Genomic DNA, 14,850 nt, shown 5'->3' on the forward strand with positions numbered 1-14,850 from the left:
TGTTTGGCCTTGCATCGCCAGGCAGAAAAACTAGGTGAGGTTACTTATCACCCTGGATGTAGAACTGTATTGAACCAAGACACTTTGGCTAGGTGCTAATAAAATCGGGCTTTATTACAATACACACACACACAAAAACCACTATTGCATTTCAATAGGAGGAAGGCAATACTTCAAGAATCTCCTTTCAAGAGATGCTTTCAAGCAACTTAGGGTGGCCCTCTATATGGTACTGGACCCCGACTTCCCTGATTTCTGATTGTTTGTTGGGGCTGGCGGCAGTTAGGCGGTCTGGAAGCATCCAGGGAGCTACTCGCTCCTGACACAGGCAGGTGTTTTCCTTTTTCCTGCACTCTGGAAGCCAAGGGTGCTCACCCTCTGTTCCTGCATGGCACCTTGCTGCACCCATCTAGACCTGGAGACCATGTTGAATAATCACCCTCCTCTGCCCCAAAGCACATTTCTGTTTTATGAACTGTGGCAGGTGGGTGAGGCTACCCACCTGTCAATGGCCTGATGTCATTGTGACATCATATGATTGACTGGTGGGGTTGTCCTGCCTACTTGGCGAAAGTTTTCACTGGAAACCAGCTGCTAAAAGGTGGGGGGGGGGGGAGGTGGGAGTCAGCCTTGCTCCAGGTAAGAAGAAACTGAAGCTCACTTCAAGCTCCTGACTGCTCCTTTGTAGCCGCTTGGGTGCCTGTCTCACATTTGATGGCAGGTGAGGGGCAGGTGGGCATGGCTTCAAGGAATGGTGTTGCAAGGCTAAATCTGGCCTGCAGGGTAGGGGTTCCCCACCCCTGCCTTAAGGTGACCCTAAATTCTGAGGGAGCTCAGTAAAGAGCTACCATAAACGCCGATGCACAGCCAAACAGGAGTTCTGTCTTTTGGAACTGCAGAAGTGGAAGCTGTAGACTGGACAGCAGGTGAGAAGCTGGAGAGAAAGGGGCTTTTCTAAGCCTCTGCTGTGATCAGGTCTCTGGTGACCTGGAAGGCACCAACAAGGGCCCCCAGCTGAATCTTCTCGCTTGTCCCTGCAGCCAGGCGGTGCCTGAAAAGGAGAGGGTGGAGTATGAGTCTTCCTACCAGTCAGTTGTATTTTTAAAGCGGCAGACAAATGTTCAAGAAAATAGCTGGATGCTAAAGCAGCTTTTGGTTGGAGGGGGAGCTGGTTAAGGAGAAGCCTGTTAATAGCAGCTCACCCAGGACCTTGCCCATTCGTACCCCATATGAGCCTTCCACCCAGCAGACCAGGCAATCTTGGCTTTCATTACAGTGAGGAAGAGAGCATGCAGGGGTCTAGCCCTCTTGGGGCAGAGAAAATATTTAACAAATGCAATTTTATCCCTGTCTTCCAGAAACTGCCCACAGCTAACATTGCATGTTTATATATACACCCCTTAAGTTTACAACTGGAAAAGTTAATTGGTGCTTTAAGTTTAAGCAAGCCATGCCTATTTTACCCTGAAACACTTTATTAAAAGGAAAGGGTGGGGGGAGGGAGTTCTGTGCTCGGGGAAAATGAGTTTAGGACTTTGAACACTAAGGGGAATGTATGCAATATTGTGGGTCACTGCTCAAGAGCAGCTATCCCCACCCCCGCCTGCCAGAGACAATGGTTTTATAGTCCAGTGACACTCACTCAACATCCGCCATCTTGATCAGCAACTGGATTCGTACAGATGATGGGAAGTCAACTGTAGGGCAAAAGAAAAGGCCATCACTGACATTTTCCAAAAGGCAACAATCCCTGTTATTCTACCACAATGGTCACGGAAGACATGCTTGTCGATTACAACCTTGCAAAGAAGCTTGCAAAAGTCACTAGCCTGCAAAGTTCTCTAGCCTGCTGAGAGCCAGCAGAAGATGGTGTATTTCTGTGCTGGACTTGGAAGAATGGTGGTGGGGGGCTCCCCCCTCTAGGTGGCCTCTTGTTTTCTATGCTGGGTGTTCAGGTCCTCATCCACCATCCCATTTACTTGCCTGAAAACTATTTTTTGTCACCTATAGCTACTAGGATAGTGGTTAAACACAAGACTGATTTATTGATGATCATAATTTAAATCTCGCACAGGAGAATGCAGGCCTGTAAATATAGCTTTTGTTTTGATTTCTTTCTCACTTTTTATATACCGCTTTTTTCTCCAAGGAGCTCAAGGTGGGTGTACATGCTTCTTCCCCACTTTGTATTTTACCCTCACAACAGCCCTGGGAGGTAGGCTAGGCTGAGAGTCAGTGACTGGCCCAAGGTCACTCAGTGAGCTTCAATGCCTCAGTGGGGATTCAAACCCGGGTCTCCCAGCTCCTAGTCAAACACACTATCCCAGAGCTTTCCCAACTTTTCATGTTGTGACACGCTTTTTAGACATGTATCATTTCGTGACGCAGTAATTCAGTTTTACTAGTAAACCAGAGGTTAAACCAATCCCTTTCCAGGCCTGGGAAAAGTGCAGGGAGCATTCACACAACACACTGCAACTGACACACTAATGTGTTGTGACAGTTTGGAAAACTCTGTGAGCTTTGCACCACAAGGGTTCTAAGTTCTTTTAGGACCACTTTGCTGGGAAAAGGAGCTACCTTCTTAAGGTCCCTCTCTGCCAAATGCAGGACCTGCACACATGTGCAGACAGCACACTCACAGGCAGATATGTTCCCCTTTCATCAGGATCTACAGTGGCAATACCACAACAAAGCTACTGGGCACGCTCAGCCGTCATGGTTTCAGAACTCTGAACCACTCGGCTTTCTTGGATCAGCCTCTCTGATCTGTGTCAGAACATAGAGAAAGCCTCCAACCCCCAAGCGGTTTCTTCTTCTTTTTTTTACCTCGGTGGACAAACAAGTGGATTTCTGTCAGGATGTCCTGAAGAGCTAAACCCTTCAACGTTTTCAGCTCCATGATATCTGGGCAGAGTGTCAAGGTGAGGTACTGTAAGGGTAGGAGTCATCAACAAAGCAGTAGCTCACCTGAAGCCAATAAAGCTAACCCTTTATTCAAGGAAACAACACAGATCAGGTCTAGAGGTCTCAGCAACTCTTTCTAGGTCTTCCACCGATGAAGCATTTGTGAGGATTGAAGGTTCTTGCTTTCCCAGTGTCCTCTAGGACTCCTCCTCTCCAGGGTCTTTCCCACGGTCTCGGGCAGTGTCTGCGCACAACTAACTTCTGCTCTGCCAGTTTCATTTCTCAGAGTTATTTGAGACCAGAGGGGAGACAAGCTGCTTGCAGCAGGAGTGGGGAGGCCCTATGGCTTCTTCAGCAGCCTGCCTCCACTCTGCCTCTGCCACCCTCCACCTCAGCCTCAGAGTCTGAACTGCTCTCTGCCTCAGCTTCTCCCTGTTCACTAAACCCTGTTGCCTCTTCAGCTTCTAACATCTCCTCCTCCCAGTCTGCTGCTGCTTCTCCCTCTGATCTCTCATCGTCCCAATCCCCTGGCCCTCAGCCTTCTTCCCTAGGGGTTCCCCGGCTGCTGTCTCTCACCACTCCTCTGCATCCTGCAAGTCCACGATGGGTACATTCTATAGAACGGATGCAATTCCCTACCTGAATCCCTGCTTACTGAACTGGAGTGCCCACGGAAAACCCAGGTCTGAAAGCCCCCAAGGGGGTACCAGTGCAGCTGGAGAAGGAAAGGGCAGACAAACGCAACAGCCGACATCAGGAATATAGGGCACCGTTTATGCCCAATGCTTTGCAGGTGGATTTCCGCTTGGCATGGGGTTCAAAGGATACTGCGATAGGCAGTGGTGAAATCTTGGTTCAGCATCCAATCGAGGATGTTGGCAATGTCAGACTTGAGCGGCTGCCCCGTGCAGGTGTAGACTGTCTCCTCGGTCACCTTTCCAAAGGCCATGGATGTGCTCTGGCAGGGAAAGAGAAGAGAAACCACTGTGCAGCAAAGGAACAAAGGCATTGACACCAACAACCAAAGCTGATTCAGCCTCCACTTTAAGACCAGGGCAGGGGAAGCTGTGGCCCTCCAGAAGCTTCTGCACTCCAGTTCCCGCCATCCCTGAACAGACGGCTAAGGAGAAACTGCTGGATCAGGCCAATGACCCATCTAGTCCAGCATCCTCTTCTCACGGTGGCCAACCAGATGCCTGGGGGGAATCCTCAAGCAGGATTTGAACACAAGAGGCCGCTCCCCACCTGGGGCTTCAGAATCATTTACTGCCTCCAACTATGGAGGTGTGTTAGTTAGGTGGGCTAGTGAATCTGTGTCAATACAAAATGTTGTTAAGAACTAGGAGGCATCTGGCAACTCCAGTTGAGAGGGAGGGAAGGAGGGAGCTAGATGCTACTTGGGAGGGTGGGGAGAGGCACCAACTGGGTGCTGCACCCAAGGGGTGAAGGAGGAAGCAGGTGGCTGCAGATGAAGTCATGGCTCTAAAAAGAAACAATGAGCCTCTACTACAGGCTGCTACAAAACAGAAGAGGCTGCTGCAAAGATGCAAGGGGGTTGCAGGGCAGGCACTGAGCTGCAAACCCTCAGGCCCATTTTCACCTTTCGCTGACTCCTCTTCTCATACTGTCACAGGGCAGTGTGTATTTTGAATTCAGAGAGCCATATGCTATTTCCAGAGAGAGCACAATGCATTTGCTGTTGTGCATGGACACACACACACACACACACACACAAGTGCCGGTTTCAGAAGCTAGCGTATACTGAGAAAAATCACTGGTCTATCTAGTTCACTTTTGTCTACACTGACTGGCAGTGGTTCTCCATGGTTTCAGAAAGGACCTTCTCCCAGCCCAAGCTGGAGATGCTTAAAGCAGATGACTGCTACCGAGCTATGGCCGTTCCCATAAAAGAATACAAATAAACCAAAGTTTCTAGTCCTCATGGTTCCAAATAAAGGGTTGAATTAAGTAGGAACATAGAAAACTCTTATAACCAGCCATAACATTGCTTCATCAAGCTCCGTATCATTTCCATTGACTGTCAGTCGCTTTGCAGGGTTTTCAGACATGGAGTCTTTCCCAGTCTAAACCTGGAGGCCACACACTGAACCTGGGACCTTTTGCATGGAAAGCAGGTGCTCTACCAATAAGCGAAGGTCCTCCACCTCCAAATTCCATTGCTGGGGACAAACAATAGGAGGGGGACGCACAGCACAGCCGTTGTCTTCACAACCTGCTTTGGTTTTCCCAGAAGCAACTGGCTGGCCACTGGGTGAAAACACACCAGGAGTTGGAAACCTTTGGCTCGATCCAGCAAGACTCGTTCTTGTGAGAGCAGGGAACTGATCTGATGGCTGGCTCTTTACAGAAAGCCGAAGCCATACATACCTGTAAGATGTTCAGAGACCTGCGCATATCACCATTGGAAAGTGTCACCAGGGCTTTCATCCCATCATCACTTACATCAACTCTGAAAGACAAAAAAAGGACAGAATAAATCAGGGGGAAAGGAACCTTTTCCACCCTGAGGGCCACAATGCTTTCTGGGCAACCTTCTGAGGGCCACATGCTGGTGGTGGGCAGGGCCAAAGGCAAAGGCAGAAGGAGCAAGCAACGTAGTGGGAGAGCTGAAAAAAATGCCAAGGTATTTCACTTCTGGCAACCAAGGCAACCCTTTGGTTTCAGATAGTAGATGAGTCTAAAAATCATGGGACAGAAATTTTCACTGCCCTCTAGTGGCTATTACTCATTTACCATAAGTAATGTATTTAGCGTTAACTCCTAGGAGGCTTAGCTAAGAGGCTTAGTTTCATCACAATCGACTATACATCTCCAGAGTTAATGCTAAATACATTACTTCTGGTAAATGAACCACCATGGCAGCTAGAGGGTCATGAAAATTTGTGTTCCAGGCTTTTTTCCAGTACCCATGTACTATCTGAAACCAAAGTGGCACATTGGTTGCCAGATGTACTTCTTTCCCAGCTCTCCCAGCCCAATAATGTGAATTCTACCTTTGTACAGAAGGCTAATTTCTACAAACACACCATCTGGGCAAGCAAGAGGCATTATCAAGAGTTCAAGGACACATTCCAGACAGGCAAAAACTCTCAAGGAGGGTGTGGAGCAGGGCTGGAAAGGGGCATGGCTGCAGAGGCAGGTATGGTTGGCAGGGTGTGTGTGTATGTATGTATGTAGAGTCTCAAGGGTCAGAGAAGAAAAGGACTTTCTGGTCCCCTCCAACCTCGCAGTTCCTCAAAACTCAATCAATACACAGGAGATATGGGAGCTGTAATCAAGTACTCTAGGGCTGATGTTCCCAACGCTAGATCGACGGTTCCAACATTTGCACAAATCGGAGCAAGATGGTTGCCAGGCGCAGTCAAAGGAGAAGAGCCACGATGCCCCCCAGCTGCGCTTATTTACTCACCCCTCCTCCTCGATGACGTGCTGCAGCCGAGGAACCATGAGCTCAGGAGTCAGGGGCCCAAAGCGGAATCTGGTGCACCTGGACTGTAGGGCTGGGATGATCTTGGAGAGGTAGTTGCAGATTAGGCAAAACCTGGTGTTCTCGGTGAACTTCTCTATTACTGGAGAGGTGGTGCAAAGGATTGGGAAGAGAGATGAGCCCATGTGAGGCTGAAGCAGGGACAGAGGCCTACTGAATGCAGTTAAGGCTGAGAACATAGGAAGCTGCCTTACACCAAAGTCAGACCACTGGTCCATCTAGCTCAGTATTGTCTACACGGACTGGCAGTGGCTCTCCAGGGTTCGAGATGGGATGTTTCCAGCCCTACCTGGAGACGCCATTGGGGACTGAACCTGGGACCTTCTGCATGCAAAGGATGCTCTTCCCCTGCACTGCACTTTGCTGCTTAATTGCAATTCCCATCATTCCTGACTGTTGACATGGTAACTGGGGCAGACAGGAGTTGGCATACAACTTCTGGAGGGCTGCAGGTTCCTCATCCCTGCCCTGCAACCGGCTTGTTCGCATGTTACACTGAACACAGGTGCTCCACATTTAGGAGAACCCTACACTACTGGCAGAGGCTCTTCAGGGGGCCAAACAGGAGCCTCTCTCAGCGCAACCTGGAGATGCTGCAGGAACAGCCTTAGGAACTGCTACCCTCGTGAGCTCGCTGTACCTGCAACACTATTACTCCCCCCAGCACAAGGTAAACTTACCACGCCTGAGGGCATTCTGGGCATCCTGCGTCATGGCATCTGCTTCATCCAGAATCACCAGCTTAAAGCCTTTCCTAGCAGGAGGGAAGGAGAAGATGACTGACATTTGGCACAGAACTTCAAGCAAACCACAAAGACGCAGATGCAACCCACCCACCCACCCATCCTCAAGAAACAAAGGCGGAGTCAAGCCTGGCAAAGAGGGTTTTCTACTGATACACCTCAGCTTTCAAGCAACATCTTTTGAACAGCCCTGGCTAAACCTTCAACAGGTGACTGGGACAATTACTCTGGGCTACAGTTGAAAGTGATGAGCTTAGGTGACAATGTGGCAAGGTTAAGTTAAAAAACCCTGCACAGGGTATGCAAAATGTCACCTTTCAGAATCTTTCTGCGACAGACCTGGAGACCAAAGACTCAGGTTGGGGTGTAAGACAGGAGGGGCCAACATGGTGCTTCACAGATCTTTGTGGACTACAAATCCCATCATCCCTGGCCACGGACCAAGACGACTAAGACTGATGGGTGTTGTAGTCCAGCAAGCAATGCAGAGCATCACATTGGTTGCCCTGGCCTTGAAGATTAGCCCAGGAGTAGCCAATCTAGTTCCCTCCAGATGCTGCTTAACTCCAGTTCCCATCAGCCCCAGTCAGCATAGCTAATGCTCAAGGATGACCAGACTGGAAACATCTGGAGGGCACCACGTTGGCGACCACTGGATTAGTTTATTCGAGTCTTTTCAGGGCAAGGAATGGGTTTTTCTACTTTGCTGTTATAATTGAAAGATGAACTAGAGCCCTTTTAAGAAGTATTCTCTGTACTGGGTTACACAACCATGCTTCAACGTTCTTCTTTGTAAAAGTTCACATTAATGTTATTTCTATCAACTGTGCAAGTAATTTTACGTGGTATTAGGGAGGGAGGGGCTTATTATGAAGCCTGGTCTGTCCCGGTTTTAAGATGGAACAGGGCTAAGCTTTTGAATGGAAAATCCTTAAAAACCAGTCTGGAAGCACCCAGTTAAAAGCATTACTTACAAAGTGGTCTGAGTATGTTTTTCTGTTCAGTTCCACCAGGAAGCAACAGAACGCCAACCCACATCACTCCCAGGGGCACCTATTCTATGTTCAATTGAGGCGCATGGTGGCAAGGAGCCCTATGTGCTGGCTGTTAAGGCTGTGGGTGGATCGACCACACTATTCAAAAGGGTTTTTTGGGGTGGGGAGAGAGAGAACTTTCAGGAAGGGCCCGGAGGGTCCTGGGCACTTACTTAAAGATGCTCCTCGTGCTGGCAAAGTTCAGGATAGGCCCTCGGACAATGTCAATTCCCCTGTCATCTGAAGCATTGAGCTGAAAAGCGAGGAAAGTGGGATTTAACAAACTAGAAGTAAGGATACAGGGAGGAGGCGGGCAGGAGGAGGCTGTTTTATTATCATATCAAAACAATTAAATAGATGTGAGCACCATATAGACGCCATTGAAACCAACTGCTAAACAGCAGGGCTCTCGTCCAATTAACGAAATCTTTGCGGATTAAAAATCATATGAGCGTTAGTCAACTGGTTTGTAGGCAAGAAAAAAACAACAGTGGTTCTAAAGCAAAAAACAACAACCCATCATTTGTTTTCAGATGATGCAGGTATGCAGCAATTCTTTCATGGAGGGTGGGTGACATTTCTGTTTTTGCATTTTAGTTCAGGGTATCCCAATGTGGTCTGTATTGACCGCCTCACCCCCCAACCCACGATTAATGGGAAGGTGTAGGTGGGTGAATAAAGACCGGGGGCGGTGGCGTGTCAAAAAGGGCCTGGGGACAGAGAGGAGTTTGTAAGGTACAGTGTGAGAAATATAATTAGGAGCTATGAGTCTCAGAAATAAAGGGCATGTCCCTCCCTTGCCACCAAGAAACTTCCATATCTAATAATTCCACAATTCAATAGTATTCTCAGAACATGCTGTTTTATTGTTTTTCCTCCTTCTTTTTCACATTTTGTGATTCTTAGTAATGATGACTGATGATTGATAAATGTTTTTAATATATATAGATATATATTTCTTGACTTTATTGCATTTACATTCCTAAGAATTTTGGCTGGGGTCAATGACAACTTTATAAACTCATCAAAGGGTCAGTGAACTCAGAAGTTTGGGAAACCCCGTTTCAGTTAAGGAAAGTGCTATTTTAAAATCAGTTAATTAGTGCAGCTCTGCTATAAAGGACTTCCTCTTGCCAGAAAAGATGGAGAGATTTGACCTGTTTCTTCTCTTACACTCTCCTATCCTGTAGTTCAGATGCAAGTATTTTAAAAATTTGCTTCAACAATGTATATACCACTTAACACAGTATGTTGTCAGCACTCTTATTTCCTTTTTACCAAAATCTACATTGGTACCTTGGTTGTCGAATGGTTTGACTCCAGAACAAATCGGCTCCCGAACGCCGCAAACCTGGAAGTGAATGTTCTGGTTTACGAATGTTTTTCGGAAGCAGAATATCCGACGCGGCTTCTAACTGAATGCAGAAAGCTCCTGCAGCCAATCGGAAGCTGTGCCTTGGTTTTCGAATGGTTCCAGGAGCTGAACGGATTCTCAGAATGGATTAAGTTTGACAACCAAGGTACCACTGTATATTCTCCCTGCCTATAAAATATTGCACAAGCTACTTATGAATTTCTGAGAGGCATCTGCTTGGCCACTGTGGGATGTACAATATTGGATTTGATGAACTGATCCAGCAGGGCTTATCCTATGATCACATATCTGCAGAAGCTTGCTAAAATAAAACTCTGTAAAGCCAACACTCTTTTTTAAAGAAAAGAAGACTCTTGCTCCCAGGTCACACAGAGCTTTAAGTCAAAACCAGCACTATGCATAGAGCTCAGAGACAAACAGGCACCTAGTGAAGCTGGTCCAAGAGCTTAAGTTATTCCACCACCTCTCCCGTGTAGGTTTCTCATTATAAACTCTGACTTTCCATCCCATTTTCTATGACAGGAATGTCAGCAGCATACCTTACAGCAGTGCTTTTTTCTTGGGGGGGATGCAGGGGTACGCATACCCCTAAACATTTTGTGAATCTAGGTTTGGCTTCACTGAGGGGCAGTATTTCAATATGAGTAGGAAAATGAGAGTACCCCTAAACATTTTTTTAAAAGAAAAAAGCACTGCCTTACAGGTTTGTTGGAAGATGAGCAACAAAGAAAAGTATTGTCACTCCTGAGTAGTGGGATAGGGCAGGCTAACAAAATATAAATCGTGCAGCGTGATTTCTTCACTTCCTCTGCACAGAGAATGGGCACAAGAGTCTAGAGAAGATGATGAGCTCTTTCGGTTACTTTACCTCGAGGACCATTGAGCCAAATGCTTTGTCTTTGTAAAGCTGCTTAGCACAGGCCAAAATGGTGGAAGTCTTGCCAGTCCCTGGAGGTCCATAGAGAAGGAGATGAGGCAGTCGATCTTCACTGATGAACTTCTGAACTGGTAGGAGAGGTGAAAGGACATTTCTGACGCTCAAGGTAACAATTTAAGAATTTAATTTTTACAAGTTGATAGGCATGACACAAAAGGCAAAAGGGATGGAGGGAAGAAATAAGCAGGTTCCAACCTTTAAACCAAGTTAAAATTACCAAACGACCAGGTGGTGAAAGGCCAAACAGCTGTTGGTCCAAGTCACTCCACTCTCCCTCCTTTTGGCTGTGAGAGCAAAAGCTTCTGCTTGTTTTATTTTATTAATGAAGCTTGTTGCAATCTAAACTGTGGTTGTACTTTAACTGCAGCTTGTTTGAAATAAACGAAGTTCAAACCATGTGTTATCAAGCTGACTTGTTCAAACGATTAATCTCTGAGATTAATCAAATATGATTAATCTGAAATGGGTAAGTCTGATCTCTTGGTGGCCATGCCAAAGGATGAGACGCTTGCAAAGGCTCATTCCTGTCACAATAAACTGTGATTTGTTGTGATGTCCAAAGGCAACAACTGCATTTGTCAACGCACTGCAAATAAGGAATACAGATATTACATGCTTTTTCACAGCTCATGACCCTTCATCTATGCCATATAGTCCTCTTCCTTTCTTGTCATCACACTTGTTGTTATCACAAGGTGTATCACAAGCTAAACAGCCCTTCCTTACTTTGTTACTTTTTGAGACAGCTTGACTTGGGGAGGCTCACTATCAGGGAAACCTGCTTTAAAAATAAACTATGTGTTTCCCAAAGGCTATGAGATGATATATAAAAGCACTGGAAATATTTGATACTTACTGGTACTCAGAATGTCCTGATGAGAAATCAGATCACTCAGCGTCTGAGGTCGGTATTTTTCTACCCTGTCAGTAAAAGACAGAATGCAGATGAAATCCTGTCTACATGTGGTGTAGGCTTGATCTACACATACAGGAGAACATGAGAAGGGATTTGCTGGATCAGACCAAAGGCTTATCTAGTTCAGCATCCTGTTCTCACAGTGGCCAGATACAGGTGCCCATGGGAAGCCCCCAAGGGCATCAACTCTCCCTACAACTAGTGATTCTCAGCAAATGGAATTCAGGGGCTTACTGCCTCTAACAGTGGCCTTGCCCACTGAAGGGGCCACAGACTGATAGAATCCAGGACTGCTCAACTTCAGATTTCAAGTTAAGTTTGGAGGTGAGGGTTGTCTACATTGGGTGGGTGGGGATAGAAATCTTATAAGGCGCACACACACACAAAACAGACATGGGAAACCTGTGGGCTTCCAGGTGTGGCTGGACTCTCATCAGTCCCAGGCTGCATGGACAATCGTCAGGAATGATGGGAGTTCTAGTCCAATCACATCCAGAGGGCCAAAGGTACCCCATATCTGACGACGAGAATTGCCTAAGAGCTCAAAGGCTGCCTTGCTTGCTTACCACTTTCTACTCACCCCAGCAGAGAATGGCCCTGCACAGACCTCCCAAACAAGAATCCCCACCCCAGACGCTTACCGCCATATCAAAATGGGTCATTTTATCCCTTGAGGCTGGCACTTACCCCCTCATTCTTTGGCACTGCGCATATGCCTTTACTACCTTTCGACAGAAGATCCCAAGTGTGGGACCGAAACGAATAATCCTACAATATATGGCTGCAGTTATTATGTATTCACACAACACAGAAATACACTTTTTTATTCTTGTTGTTATTATGACCACCACCATCACCAGGAAGAGGGGGTGGTGGAAAGAGAGCACCCTGCATTACTGTCAACTTTTCCCTTTTCTTACGAGGAATCCTATTCGGAATAAGGGAATTTCCCTTAAAAAAAAAAGGGAAACGTTGACAGCTATGGCACCGTGCTCATTGCTTCCCTGAGCTCCGTGGATGAAGATGCAGCGGAACGAATGAAGAGAACAGCAAGGTGAGCGAGGAGAACACTCTGCACATGCTCTGGGACACTCTCGGCATGATTTACACAGAACACCCCCAAGGGGAAAATCCTAGCTTGGGAAACAGGTTCCGGAGCGGAGTCCTGGCGCAGAATATAAGCCCCCTGCCCTCCGGAAAAGAAACTGTGGGAGTGGGGGGGGAACTAATGGCCCCCATCACGCAGCCTCCTAGCAACAACAGCACACTCCCCGCCCGCCCTTTATCGATTGATAGCGCTATACCAGGGCAAGTTCGCGTTCCTCCCGGCCACCGTCCTCCCCGCAGGCGCCGCCGCCGCCGCGCGCTCCATGCCGAACCTTCGCGCCGCTTCACTTCCCCGGCGCCAAAGCGGCCCAACCTCGCCTCTCGCGAGATCTGTAATTTAAAACGGACAGCAGCAGCAGCAGGCGAGACTTCCGCGCCGAGGCATCTGCGGCTACGGCTGCCGGGCCGCCTCCCTCCCTCCCTCCGTGTTGCTAAGGCGCCTCTGCTGCTTCTGGTAACTAAGGGGCGGGGCCTTGCTGCAACCTCGCGGGGAGAGAGAGCGCAGGCGCCTCCCAGCGAAAACTCCTCTCCCATCTCTGTGGCTCTTCTTAGGCTGCTTCACCGATGGGCACCTTGCCCATCTCCACCCCCTCCCCGCGATTCACACGCGCACGTGTCATCCCCCCCAAGCATTTATAATTCCTGGTTAATACATCTGCTTTTTGTCCAGTTTTTGTGTGTTTGGCGCCATTAAGAGTGGATGCAGCTATATTTATTTTGAAAAACCTGGCAAGCTAGCCAAAAACGACAACCCACTCTTCTAAACATCATCTCTTGCTTCGTTTTGTTTTTATGTGTTTGGCACAATAAGTATAGTTAAGGACATTTTATTGGTAATTACTTATTATTTTTTTAAATGGTGGGGGTGGGGAGTAGCTACCACAAATGCTGTGAAAAGTCATCTGCTTTGTTCTGGTTTTGTGCTTCGCGGCGAATTTAATGGTAAATAATTTATCTCGAGAGCTGGGTCTTTGGGAATCGTGCTTTAATTTTTCCCTCCCTTTTCCTATTACTGAAGATTAATAACACCCAGCCACAGCCAATGTTTGTTTGTTTTAACATATAGGGACCATAATTTTATTCAGGAATATGTTTTGTTTGGTGCTTGATTGTTGTTATAACTCTTAAGACCTGGATAATATTTTAATTCTACCCCCCTGCCCCCAGTTACTCAACATTGATAAAACACACACGCACCAATGATTCCCCCCCTTTAATATAGGAACATCACCTTTATTTAATAACAAAAAAGATACTATCTTTTAATCATCCTGCATTACCTTTTTTCACCCCATTTCTCTCTCTCCCTCCCCCCCCCATGTAAAGAAGCTACTACAAATGCTATTAACATTACCCGATTTGTTTTGATTTTGCATTTTGACAATATGATGATAAATATATCTCTTAAGATCTGGGGTTTGGAACAATGCTTTAATTCCCCCCCATTACTCAAGAATAATAAAACACATACCCTCTCATTATTTTTTAAATATATGAATGTTTCCAGGCAACCTGTTTATCTGAATTTTCATTCTTTTACCTATTTTATCTCATTCATCCTTTTTATTGTTTAAAGGTACTATTAAAATGATCTGCTGTTTTCTGTTTTTCTGTCACACAACTTAATGGTAAACATATCTCTTAGGTCTGGGTTTTGGCAGAATGCTTTAATTTTTGCCTTCTCCCTAATACTCAAGATTAAATTGTAAGGCATATACATACCCCAATTATTTTTTATAATATAAAAAAGTTACTTTTATTTCAGGATGTAAGGGGGCTTCCTGGTGACTTGGTTACTAAGTATTCTTCATGATTTTTTTGAAGTTAGATTAGACGACACTGGCTAATTAGTGAGCCTTGATTCTGATTTGTTTGTGGGGAGGTTATATGACGTTTCACTTATCGCAAAAAGTTTTATCTTTAGTGGAGAGGATTTGTTGCCCAAGAACTCCCAAACAATTATAATTGCAGAACTGGAATTTACTTGTACAGAATGTGATTGAATCCCATCCAAAAATAGGTTCAGAAAAGGGCAACCAAGATGATCAAAGGGATGGAGCAACTCCCTTATGAGGAAAGGTTGCAGTGTTTGGCACTTGCTAGCTTAGAGAGAAATAACGAGTAGCAGGTGACATGATGGAAGTTTATCTATGCAGAAAGTGGATAGTGAAAACTTTCTCTCTTTCATAACACTAGAACTGACAGGCATTCCAAAGAAACTGAATGTTGGAAGATACAAGAAAGTACTTCTTCATGCAGCACATAGTTAAACTATGGAAATTGTTCCCACAGGAGGCAGGGAAGGCCAACAGCCTACATGGCT

The 14,850-nt window shown here is 46.4% G+C and overlaps 2 protein-coding genes across 4 annotated transcripts in view; one reads left to right on the forward strand and one right to left on the reverse strand.

Annotated features, from left to right (window-relative positions):
• WSB2 (WD repeat and SOCS box containing 2) overlaps positions 1 to 14,850 on the forward strand; it is a 349,668-nt gene that overhangs the window by 15,086 nt on the left and 319,732 nt on the right. The window lies entirely within an intron of this gene.
• RFC5 (replication factor C subunit 5) lies at positions 90 to 12,852 on the reverse strand. 3 transcript variants are annotated; one of them, XM_083590512.1, is made up of 11 exons: positions 12,725 to 12,852; positions 11,361 to 11,425; positions 10,436 to 10,572; positions 8,366 to 8,445; positions 7,096 to 7,169; positions 6,338 to 6,497; positions 5,296 to 5,377; positions 3,736 to 3,865; positions 2,830 to 2,907; positions 1,643 to 1,697; positions 90 to 1,051 (listed from the first exon to the last, which is right to left on the reverse strand). In XM_083590512.1, exons 1-11 carry the CDS (start codon positions 12,790 to 12,792, stop codon positions 955 to 957), a joined length of 1,026 nt encoding a protein of 341 aa, XP_083446638.1. In that variant the 5' UTR covers positions 12,793 to 12,852; the 3' UTR covers positions 90 to 954. The 3 variants fall into 3 exon arrangements, with proteins under 3 accessions (XP_083446638.1, XP_083446640.1, XP_083446639.1); XM_083590514.1 differs by having other exon boundaries at positions 10,436 to 10,567; positions 12,725 to 12,776; XM_083590513.1 differs by lacking the exon at positions 12,725 to 12,852 and adding an exon at positions 12,108 to 12,690.

This window comes from Podarcis filfolensis (genome assembly GCF_964270895.1).
Source record: "Podarcis filfolensis genome assembly, chromosome: 16".
NCBI classification, from domain to species: Eukaryota; Metazoa; Chordata; class Lepidosauria; order Squamata; family Lacertidae; genus Podarcis; species Podarcis filfolensis.

Excerpts from the sequence above, each read along its gene's own strand:
- RFC5 (XM_083590513.1), bottom strand. The coding sequence starts at position 12,274 with ATGGTGGTGGTCATAATAACAACAAGAATAAAAAAGTGTATTTCTGTG. Across the intron at positions 7,170-8,365 it reads AGCACGAGGAGCATCTTTAA|GAAAGGCTTTAAGCTGGTGA; the intron begins GTAAGTGCCCAG and ends CCCTCCTGCTAG. Across the intron at positions 3,866-5,295 it reads GGTCTCTGAACATCTTACAG|AGCACATCCATGGCCTTTGG; the intron begins GTATGTATGGCT and ends TTTCCCTGCCAG.